General features: G+C 54.9%; 1 protein-coding gene across 1 annotated transcript; it reads left to right on the top strand.

The window, feature by feature from the left end:
* PTX4 (pentraxin 4) lies at window positions 5,904-9,692 on the top strand. The gene is made up of 3 exons (XM_018039847.1): window positions 5,904-6,044; window positions 6,620-7,244; window positions 8,249-9,692. Exons 1-3 carry the CDS (start codon window positions 5,904-5,906, stop codon window positions 8,887-8,889), a joined length of 1,407 nt encoding a protein of 468 aa, XP_017895336.1. The 3' UTR covers window positions 8,890-9,692.

The raw sequence follows: 11,509 nt of genomic DNA, 5'->3' as shown, positions 1-11,509 counted from the left end.
GCTCCTACTGAGCCCCGACCGCGTGTGCGGCCTCGCCGCCCTCCCTGAGGCAGGGCCCGGACTAGGAAGCAGTCGCAAAGGGAGTGACTTCGGGTGCTGATGGGTATCCTGAGGCAGGGGCGGCAGCGTGTAGCACGGTAGCCACCACCGTTCCTTGGTCGCGCTGCCCACGTGTCAAGGGCTAGATGCACAGCACAGATACAGGACCTTCCGTCTTCCAGAACGTCCTATGGTGACTTGGGGAGCGGCCCGGGAAGTCCTCTCAAGATCTTCAGCCCAGGGGGTGTTGAGGGGAAACCTGGGAAACAGATATAAATTCAACACACGTTGAATTTAACTGAATGCCTGCTGAGCCAGCAGGCACTCTTGCAGGGCAGAGACACGCAAAGTTTGTGTTCACACGTCAAGGAGACAATAAAGTACACGTACGATGGTTGTTTAGCCGCTAAGTCGAGTCTGACTCTTTGCCACCCCATGGACTGCAGCACGCCAGGCTCCCCTGTCCTTCACTATCACCCAGAGTTTGCTCAGATTCATGTCCATAGAGTCGATGATGCCATCCAACCATCTCATCCTCTGCTGCCCTCTTCTTTTCCCTTCAATCTTTGCCCAGCATCAGAGTCTTTTCCAATGAATCAGCTCTTCACATCAGGTGGCCAAAGAATTAATAGTACAATATATCGGATAGCAAATAGTCGTATGAAAAATTGGGCAGGGTAAGAAAACGAGTGCCCTAAGAGCCAGTTCTGGAGAAGGCAATGGCGTCCACTCCAGTACTCTTGCCTGGAAAACCCCATGGGCGGAGGAGCCTAGTAGGCTGCAGTCCATGGGGTCACAGAGAGTCAGACACGACTGAGCGACTTCACTTTCACTTTTCACTTTTATGCATTGGAGAAGGAAATGGCAACCCACTCCAGTGTTCTTGCCTGTAGAATCCCAGGGACGGGGGAGCCTGGTGGGCTGCCGTCTTTGGGTTCGCACAGAGTCGGACATGACTGAAGTGACTTAGCAGCAGTAGCAGCAAGAGCCAGTTCAGTTGCTCGGTTGTGTCCGACTCTTTGCAACCCTATGGACTGCAGCATGCCAGGCTTCCCTGTCCATCACCATCTCCCAGAGCTTGCTCAAACTGATGTCCATCGAGTCGGTGATGCCATGCAACGATCTCATCCTCTGTCGATCTCATTTCCTCCTGCTTTCAATCTTTCCTAGCATCAGGGTCTTTTCCAATGAGTCAGTTCTTTGCATCAGGTGGCCAAAGTATTGCAGTTCCAGCTTCTGCATCAGTTCTTCTAATGAATATTGACTGGTTTGATCTCCTTGCAGTCCAAGGGACTCTCAAGAGCCTTTTCCAACACCGCACTTTAAAAGCATCAATTCTTCAGTGCTCAGCTTTCTTTATAGTCCAACTCTCACATCCATACATGACTACTAGAAAAACCATAGCTTTGACTAGACCAACCTTTGTCGGCAAAGTAATGTCTCTGCTTTTTAACATGCTGTCTAGGTTGGTCATGGCTTTTCTTCCAAGGAGCAAGCGTCTTTTAATTTCATGGCTGCAGTCACCATCTGCAGTGATTTTGGAGCCCAAGAAAATAAAGTCTCTCACTTTTCCCGTTGTTTCCCCATCTATTTGCCATGAAGTTATGGGACCGGATGCCATGATCTTAGTTTTCTGAATGTTGAGTTTTTGTTTTTTTGTGAGTCTAGATCAAATATTTTTAGATTAATTTATTTCTTAATTGAAGGATAATTGCTTTAAAGAATTCTGTTGTTTTCTGTCAAACCTCAGTATGAATCAGCCATAGGTATACATATACTCCCTCCCTTTTGAACCTCCCTCCCCTTCTCACCCCTCTAGGTTGGTACAGAGCCCCTGTTTGAGTTTTCTGAGCCATAGAGCAAATTCCCATGGGCTATCTATTTTACATATGGTAACGTAAGTTTCCATGTTACTCTTTCCTTACATGAATGTTGAGTTTTAAGCCAACTTTTCCACTTTCCTCTTACACTTTCATCTTGATGAAAGGTCCACCCAAGGTGCAGTTAGAAGAGTGTACAGTAGGGGGCAACCGCGGATGCAGAAAGCCCAGAGAGGCAGCCGGTGTGAGAACAGCCAGGGGTCAGGTGGGTTGGATGTGGATGCAAAGGAAGAAGGAGGAGAGGATGCTGCCTTGCTGGGACTCTCTGCCACTTCCTCGCAGGCGGCTTCTGGACTACAGCTCTCACTCCTGGCTCCTACAGCTGCTTCCTTCTCCCTCTGTCCCCACATTTTTCTGAATCCTGTCACTCAGTAACGTCTCAAGAGACTGGGTACAGAGGATACGTTTCTTAACCCTTTGGATATCTGAAAAATGACTTTATTCTTTGCTCCAGGTGGATTCACATTTGAGCTATTAATAGATACACAAGTCATCAGTATTATTCTCTAACTATCTGAGCTAACTGGCCACTCCAACTGCTGTTTTGTTCAAGATTCATTTACATTCTGGGATGCTGCGCTCAGGCTTTTTCTAGCTGCCTCGAGCAGGGGCTACTCCATTGCACTGTGCAGGCTTCTCACCGTGGCGGCTCCTCTCATTGCGGAGCACAGGCCCTGGGTGGGCTGGTTTCCGTAGTTGTATCTCTCGGGCTCTAGAGTCCTGGCGCACTAGTTGCTCGGGGTATGTGGCATCTTCCCGGACCAGGGATCGAATGGTGTCCCTTGAGTTGCAAGACAGATTCTTAACCACTGGACCACCAGGGAAGCCCTGCTCAGTTTTAAATGAAAATCATTTCATTCAGAGTTATCAAGTTTTGTCCCCTGTCTTCGGCAGCCAGCCTTGCTGCTGAGGTGGCCAACAGGCCTCTGGGGAAAGCCTCAGTCCACAGGTGACCAGGTTTTTTCCTCTGGACACTTTTAGAATCTTCTTCTCATCTGTGGTGTCTGACACTTCAGGATGAGCCTTGTAGTTGTACCTTGGCCTGAGGCTCTCTGCCACGAGGTCTTCAAGTGATGAATGCTCTGTCTGCAGCACCCTCACAGATTATCTTCCCAGTAATCCCTTCCCCTCTTTCCTGTAGTCTCATACTCCACAGTGTCTTTTCGCTGGACTGAGATCAGTCCAGTGTTTTGGCTCTTTTCTATCTCTTTGCCTTTTTGCCTACTTTCTAACCAACTTCTTTAACTTTGCCTTTTAATTTTTCTGCTCTACTTATTTCTTTGCATTTTACTTTATTACTTCTTCGTATTTTGGAGAATTGTGCTTTTCCTTTCCGGGAGCAGCTTCTTCCTTTCCGATTATTCCTTTTTCCACAGCATCCATTTCTTGCCTTGTGGACACAAAGCTTTTCTTGTCTTTCTGAAGGTGTTCTTTAGATTGCTTCTGAGCCTTTTCTTGGCCCTCTGCGTCGTCTCCTGGTTCCTCTTCTGTTTGGGCAGATTCCTGTCTACCCTGTGGATGGAAGTTGGTTTGCCAGGGTGCAGGAAGCTCTTGCCCATGATGTTAGTAAGAGCAGGTTTTCTGCGTGGACTGAAGAAGCTGCCTCCTTCCTCCTGCCTGGGGGCAGGTGCCTGGAGGAGGTGCCTGGGGAAGCTCCCTGTCTGCTGCTTTCCAGAAGCTGGCAGAAGCCTCAGACCCCCACAGTCCAGTAGGCAGACGTTTACTTCAATAACATGTTGTTAGTTTCACCCTTAAAATGAGTGAATTTTATGATACATATTTTTTTCCACCTTTTTTTTTTTTTTAAAGAATGGATGATGAAAGCAAGTCAGAGGAAAACCCCTGTTTCTGCCTGGGGGCCCGCAAACCCAGAGTCTTTCTCCAAGGTGACACTGTCCAAACAATGACATGAGCTCCATGTTTAATTTTAAATATTTTAGTAGTCTTACTAAAAAGTAGAAACAGTTGACATTAATTTTTAAAACATTATTTTATTTAACCCAGTGCATCCAAAATATTATTACCATTTCAACATATAATCATACATAAGATCTGATGACTGAGGAAGTATTTCTCATTCTTTATACTAAATCCTGGGATCCAGTGTGCATTTGATACTTGCAGCGGATCTCCACCCAGGCTAGCCTCATGGGATGGGCTCAACACTCCCATGCAGCTGGGGCTCTGGGATTGGACACTGCAGCTTCAGAGAACCGGCTGACCATGTCCTGGGGCTGGGCTGGTGAGCAGGAGCAGCCACGCAGCGCAGCAGGTCAGGGAGGAGGCAGGGGGCCGGCAACTCTGTATTCAGACTGACATGAGTCTCTTCTCTCCAGCCTGCACATCGCCCCAGTCCCCAACCATCCCTGGACAGCCCCCAACCCCTCAAACTTCCCTGTAATGGACTGAATGGTGGTCGCCAAGAAACACATCCAAGTCCTAACCCCCGTGTTTATAAATGTGAACTTTTTTGGAAAAAGGCTCTTTGTAGATGTAGCCAAGTTTCAGATCTCGGGATAGAGCACCCTGGATTATCCAGGTGGGCCCTAGATCCAATGACTGGTGTCCTTGTTGGACAGAAGAGGAGAGACACACAGGGGAGAAGGCCTGGAGAAGACGGAGCCTGGGCTGGGGTAAGGCTGCCCCAGGAGCAGCCGGGGGATCCTCCCGGAGAGCCTTTAGATCCAGGCGGTCCTGCTGACCCCTCCACCTCGGACTTCCAGCCGCCAGAGCCAGAGGAGAATGAACTCCAGTGCCCGCTCCCCGGGGTGGTCATGGGGTACGGCAGCCCCAGGATGCAGACCCGCTCCCTGCCCGCTCGGGTCCCCTCTGCCCCTTCCTCTGCTCCCAAGGACAGCTGCTGCATCTGTTCTCTTTGCCCTGTGGCTCCTCCAAGCTGTGTCCCTTGGCCGCCATCAGAGTGACCCTGGGGAGAGAGAGGAGACCAGTCTCTGTGCGCGGCGCCTTGTTTACCTGGAACTCTCGGCCTTGACCGTGGTTTTCTGCTGCTCCCCTCACTGGGTCAACACTGGCCACGGACCTGGCCCTGGAATGGGTCTCTGCCCCCCGTTCACCTAGGCAGGCGGCCTGTGTTCATCTCCTGGGGTTGCTGTTACCAATGACCACAAACAGGGGAGCTTAAAACAATAGCCATGCTTTCCTTCGCAGCCCTGGAGGCCGGAAGTCGGAGATCAGGGTGTTGGCACGACCACGTTCCCCCCGAAGGCTCCTGGGAGGATTCTCGCCCCCCGCCCCCAGCTCCTTGTGTTCCTGGGGCAGCTCCACCCCAACCTTGGCCTCCACGTCACACGGCCCTCTCCCCTGCGTGTCTCCTCTCTGTCTCAAGACACTCATCCTTGGACTTGGGACTCATACGGATGATCCAAGATGACCTCATCTCAAGATCCTTAATTGTATTTGCAAAGACCCTTTTCCCAAATAAGCTCCCATTTGCAGGCACCAGGGTTAGGCTGGGACCTACCACTCAGCCCACTTCATAGCCTGAGGCCCGAGATAAATTAACGCAGCTCCTGGTTCTGTTTCCATTGCCTCCTCCAAGGGCGAGGCCTCATGGATCTGGATCCGCTGTGAACGGCCAGCACACTGGGCCCGCTGCAGACAGCTCTAAGGAGCCCCTGCCCCCGCCAGGGTGCCTGTGCAGCTTCCACTTCTCTGGTGGGAACATGGTCTGTGCGCTCCTGCTAAAGCAATCACCCCGCCCACCTCCGAGCCAGCTGGACCAGGCCTTGTACCCAGTAGACCTGTTTTCCAAAGGCACTGCATCTGTTTTCAGCCTGTGTCCTTGGGAACCTCAAGTCTCCAGAGTGAATGCCTCTCATCAAGGTGGTGGGAGGCCCCTGACTGCCCGCCAGAGGGGAAGAAGGGAAGCCACCCCCGGGAGAGGCAGGCAGCCTAGTGGAGGCCCAGCTCAGCTCCAAGCAGACCGTCCTCCTGCATTCAGGGTGCCTCTCGCCCCTTCTCAGCATGGGCAGCCCGACGGGAAGAGCCCTGCCTTTCTTCCTCATCCTTGTGCACATATATCTACATGGAGCTTTGTCACAAGCAACCCGCCCTGTGGGGCAACGAAAACCATTTCTCGCGAGGCTCCGTAGACTAGAAGAGCAGGTAAGTGCACCCACCGTCTGGGGCGGTAGAGTTTTTTAATTGACGGCAGGTGAAGCAGAGGTGATACAGAAACAATGGAAAGCTTCTGTGCTCTGTGGGCTCAGAGTGGAGTTTGCAGTTTTTATGGTCTGATTTTTCACCTATGGTTGAAACAGCAAAACAGGTCTGGTGGGCCCCTTCTGAAGATAAGCCAGCTGCGTGTGAGGGTGGGCGGACTTGGGGCGACCCCGAGGAGGGTACTCACAGGTGTGCTGGGGCCTGCTGGGCCTGGGGGTACCGGATCTCAGGTTCCCCATGGAGCAGAGACTACTGTGTGGGGCCACAGCTGGCTCCTAGGAGCCCAAGCCCTCCCCACTTTGATCCCCACACAAGCCGCCCGCCCTCACCCGGGGAGTGAAGAGTGTGGCTGCAGGAAGGGGTGGGAGCCGCCTGGGGGCCCTCGTCCCCTGCAGCACAGGCCTGGGGTTGCCCCGCAGCTCTGAGCTCGGCGCAGGGGTGCTGGTGGCGGAGGTCAGTCACCTCCCCAAGCTGCCCTGAAGACCGAGCCCCCAGGACTGCCTGTGTCCTCTCCGCAGTTTCGGAGGTTCCAAGAGGTGACCCTGACGCACCTTCAGGGCATCGCCAGCCACTACAACCTGTCCGTCGACATCGAGGCCCGGTTCCGGAGCCTGGCCCGGGAGAGCCAGGCCGTGGCCCTGGCGCTCAACCAGTCGCAGGCGGCCGTGCAGGAAGAGCTGGGCCACCTCAGGACCTGGGTGCGGAGGACGCAGCGCCGAGGCCGGAAGGCGGACCACAGGCTGCTGGCCTTGAGTGCCACTGTGAGCGAGGGCAGCGCGCGGCGCGCCCGGGAGCAGGAGACACAGAGGGCCGCTGTCTCAGGCCTGGCCCGGGACGTGCGGGCCCTGCGGGACGCGCTGCTCCGCCTGACGCCCCTCGTCCAAAGCCAGGGAGCCAGGCTGGCCGCTCTCGAGGGCCCGCTGCGGGTAGCTGGCACCAGCCCCACCACCCCAAATGTGACTCTGGCCCCATCTAGGCCGTCGAACCTGAGCGCCCCACAGCTGCAGGGGGGTGGGCAGGCGTCCAGAGCTCCGCCTGAGCCCCGGAACCCACCTCTGGACTTCGCTCACCGTCTCCAGGGAGCACAAGAGCCCCGGGGCCTAGGCAACCAGCAGGCATGGCCCCCTGAGAGTCCAGGAGAGGGTAAGCACCATGCCCACTCACCCCCATCAGTCTCCACCTCTCCCTCAGCACCTCTCTGGCCTCCACCCGCCTCGAGCTCTCAGCTGTGGCCCGGCTGCTCCCAGTCTGGCCTTGCAGCCCTCAGGGCCCATTAGTCTGGAGCAGATCTCCCTTCATCTGCACGGCTCTGGGGGCCTCACCAGTAAGACTGAGCTGACTGGCTGGCCTGCAGGGAATCAACAGGGCTCCTGGGAAGGCGGGGCTATAAGTTTGGGGACCCCCAAATCCTGACAGCCAAAACTGTCTGCAGGCGTCGTTGGAGGTTCCCCGGGCGCACAGGTGTGTCCAGTTGAAAACCACCGCCCTGGGTCATGACAGGAGCCCCCGCTTCCACCCTGGAGCTAGAAATGCAGGCTCCCCAGCCCTGCCCCACCCGCCCTCCTTCGGGCAGATTTGGGAGGAAGTCTGGTCAGCAGGATGATGCCGCCAAAGATGCCCACGTCCTGGCCCCAGCCCCTGTGGCTGCGTCACCTCACGTGACAAGAGGACTTCCTAATGTGAAAGTCCATCCAGCTCCCTGCGATGGGAGCTGATCCGACCTCATCCCAGGGTCCTCAGGAGAGGGAGGCAGGGGGCTCAGCGTCAGGGACAGAGATGTGAGGCAGGAGCAGAGGTCAGAGGGCAGTGAAGGGCTTCTCCCTGGAGCCTCCAGAGGAACCAGCCCCACCCACACCATGATCTTCAGTTCAGAGAAACCCACAGGGACTTCTGACATCCAGACTGTGAGATGCTAACTTTGGGTTAGCCATGCAGATGCTGCGTTTGTGGGGGGGTTTGTCCCAGCAGCCACGTGACACTCATCCAGGGCTCCCTGCTGCGAGGAGTGGGGGCGGGGCGGGGAGGCGTGGCCAGGTGTCCTGGGCGTCAGTCCTCCCATCTGGGAGATGGCTCCGGTCACGTGAGGACAAGTGAGCCACCACCCGCCCCGCGACGCGGGCTGACTCTCCCTTCTTGTCTGTTTCTAGTTTGCAACGTGGGCCCTGCGCTCATCTTCCCAAATGCCTCCACCATGAATGTGGGCTTCCTCCGCCCCGGTTTTCTCACGGGTCTGCGGGCCCTGTCCATCTGCAGCTGGGTCCGCACAGCCGCTGACCACCTGGGCACCCTCCTGTCCTATGCCACCGAGGAAAACGACAACAAGCTGGTTCTGCATGGCCGCGACTCCCTGGCTCCTGGCTCCGTCCACTTTGTGATTGGAGACCCAGCCTTCAGGGAGCTGCCCCTCCAGCCACTGCTAGACGGCCGGTGGCACCACGTGTGTGTCATCTGGACGTCCATCCTGGGCAGGTACTGGCTCCACGTGGACCGAAGGCTCGTGGCCACCGGCTCTCGGTTCAGGGAGGGGTATGAGATCCCCCCAGGAGGGTCCCTGGTGCTAGGCCAGGAGCAAGACCACGTTGGGGGCGGGTTTGACAGCTCTGAGGCCTTCGTGGGGAGCATGGCAGGCCTGGCCATATGGGACCGCGTGCTGGTCCCTGGGGAGGTTTCGAACCTGGCCATGGGGAAGGCGCTCCCGACAGGTGCCATCCTGACACTGGCCAATGCCACATCAGTGGGCGGATTCGTGCAGAGGGTGAACTGCACCTGCCTGCAGCTGTGTCCCTGAGGGCTCACCGCACACACAGCAGTGGCACTCACATGGTGGCCAGCGGGAGGGGCACCCCCAAACTCTGCACAGTCCATAGAGGGCCCCCACTCAGACTGAGGGCCAGTCTGCTGCCCCCGACCTGGACCAAGCACACCTGCCCTCTAACACAGGATGTGGGCATTGCATGGGGGCGGAGGAGGGTAGCCGGCAAGGCAGAGCCAGGCCTCAGGGCCCCCAGGACTGCATTCCCCCCTTCACTGCAGTGTTCTTACAAACACCCCCCTTTGTAGTATGATGTCATTTCAGCGCAGCTTACCGGCCAGGTGGTGGTGCCAGGCTCTAGCTCCATGCTTCCTGGGTATGGGTTTGGGGCAGCCGCAGGCTGGTTCCTAGAAAACTCTTCTCCTTGTGTTAGCTGCCGTGGTCCTCTCTCCATGAGGCTTGTGAGAGTTTCTGTTTGTCTGTTCTCTGTTCTAACGTCTCTCATGAGAAGGGCTGGAGAGTCCATTTCCTGGCCCTGAAGCTCCTTCACCCTGGGGGTCCATCAAGGTTCTGTGACATGGCTGGTGAGGCCATTAGAGCTGCCAGGAAGGGGGCTTGCAGAGGAAACAGTCTACCCAGAAATACACATTAAGGATGGGCAATGCTTTTACATACTATGAAACTCACCCATTCTAAGCGTAGAGTTTGAAGGCTTGTAGTCAGTCTGCCAAGTATGCAACCATCACCATGATCCAGCTTTAGAACATTTCCATTGTCCCCCGCCATAAAGACATCATACATGTTAGGGTCACCCCTGTGCCCACACAGCCCCTCCCCCAGCTCCGCCCCCACTCTCCTGCTTTCTGTCTCTGTGGATTTGCCGGTTCTGGACGTTTCACATAAATGGATTCCTTCACTGTGTGGTCCTCGGTGTCTGGCTTTTCTCACGGAGCATCATGCATTCCAGGTTCATCGGTGTTGTAGCGGCTTTCTGCTGCATTCCTTTGTGTGGCTGAATGACCTTCCATCCTAATGACCCACGTTTTGTTTATCCATTCATCAGTTGATGGAAACTTGGGTGGTTTCCAGCAGGGGGCCTCTGTGAATGAAGCCGTTTTGTGCACACCCTCCTCTGAGTCCTTATGTAGACATATGCTTCCATTTCTCTCGAGCGGATACCTAACAGCGGAATTCCTGGGTTAAATGATAAAATCATGTTTAAACGTTCAAAGAAACCACCAAATTGTTTTCCAAAGTGACTGCATTGTTTTATAGCCCTGCCGGCACTCTATGATGGTTGCCATAACTCTCCATTCTTGCCAGTACTGGGTATTGTTTTTGACAGCCTTTTTTTTTTTTAGAATTTTGAATCATGGCAAGTTAAAAAAAAAAAAAAACGCATTGACAGAATAGGTGTGGGGAATTCCCTGGCACTCCAGTGGCTAGGACTCAGCCCGAGAGAAAAAAAAAAGAAAATGAATCAGTGTGATGTAAATTAATCCTTGCAAGATCTCAGAACCTGAAAGTCAATCTGTGGGCGCAGAAAAGAGCAGCTTTGGGGTGTGTGTGGTGGGGGCGGCGAGCACGTCTGTTCATCTGTCGGAAAAGCTTAGAATCACTAAGTCTGGAAACAGGCCTGCTAGTGGGCGGGGGTTAGGGGCGGTGCTGAAATCAGTCCCTGGGGCCTCTTAGCGGAGATCCCAGGCCTTTAGCCAGTCTGGCCGGCCACCTCCCCTCCCCCTTCCCAGCCCATTCCCCAGCCATCCGTGAGTCAAGGTCAGAGGATGAATCCCAGGTCTGGAAACCCCCCTGGGTGGCCACAGGAAGGTCCTAGAACCACAGACTTCTGCTTCCCCTGGCACTTCCCCAGGGCGTATCTGTCTTCACGGAGAGCTGCCCTTCTCAGTCCCTTCTTTCCCAGGCTCCTCTGGCCTTTTCCGTAGCCCTGGCTGCGTTGCACCATTGAGGAGGGAGAGATGACATCTTTTAGGGGAAGATTAATTTGATTAGGAAGTCTTTCTTTAGGGACAGCTGGGTCGCCAGCATTGAGAGAACACGCAGGCCGTTTGCCACCCTTAGCAGCTTTCAGGTGTGTTACGAACACCTGTTAGAACACCACAGCATCGTCTATTAACTCTCACAGCAGCGTTTCTGCCCAGTGTTCACAGATGCTGAAATGGTGGGCATTTGGCAGAGGTAGTGTGGCAGTGGGCTGTCTGCCGACCTGCGTCCAGGTGCTTGGTGGGGCCTCTCCAGGAGGGGAGACCCGCCTGGGAAGGTGTTTGCGGGGGAGATTGGTGGGAACTCAGGTTGTTAGGCATTTGGGCAGGGCTGGGCTCCAGTATTCTTGCCTGGAAAATCCCATGGGCGGAGGAGCCTGGTAGGCTGCAGTCCATGGGGTCGAGAAGAGTTGGACACGACTGAGCGATTTCAGTTTCACTTTTCACTGTCATGCATTGGAGAAGGGAATGGCAACCCACTCCAGTGTTCTTGCCTAGAGAATCCCAGGGACGGGGGAGCCTGGTGGGCTGCCATCTATGGGGTCGCACAGAGTTGGACACGACTGAAGCGACTTAGCAGCAGCAGCAGCAGGGCTTTCCACCAAGGAGTGTAGGGAAGCCCGTCTAGGTTTTGGGGCAGGGGAGGCTGAACAAGA

Source organism: Capra hircus, chromosome 25 (genome assembly GCF_001704415.2).
Source record: "Capra hircus breed San Clemente chromosome 25, ASM170441v1, whole genome shotgun sequence".
Lineage (NCBI taxonomy): Eukaryota > Metazoa > Chordata > Mammalia > Artiodactyla > Bovidae > Capra > Capra hircus.
Note: the sequence above shows the minus strand (reverse complement) of the source record. Positions and strands in the feature narration are given on the sequence as shown.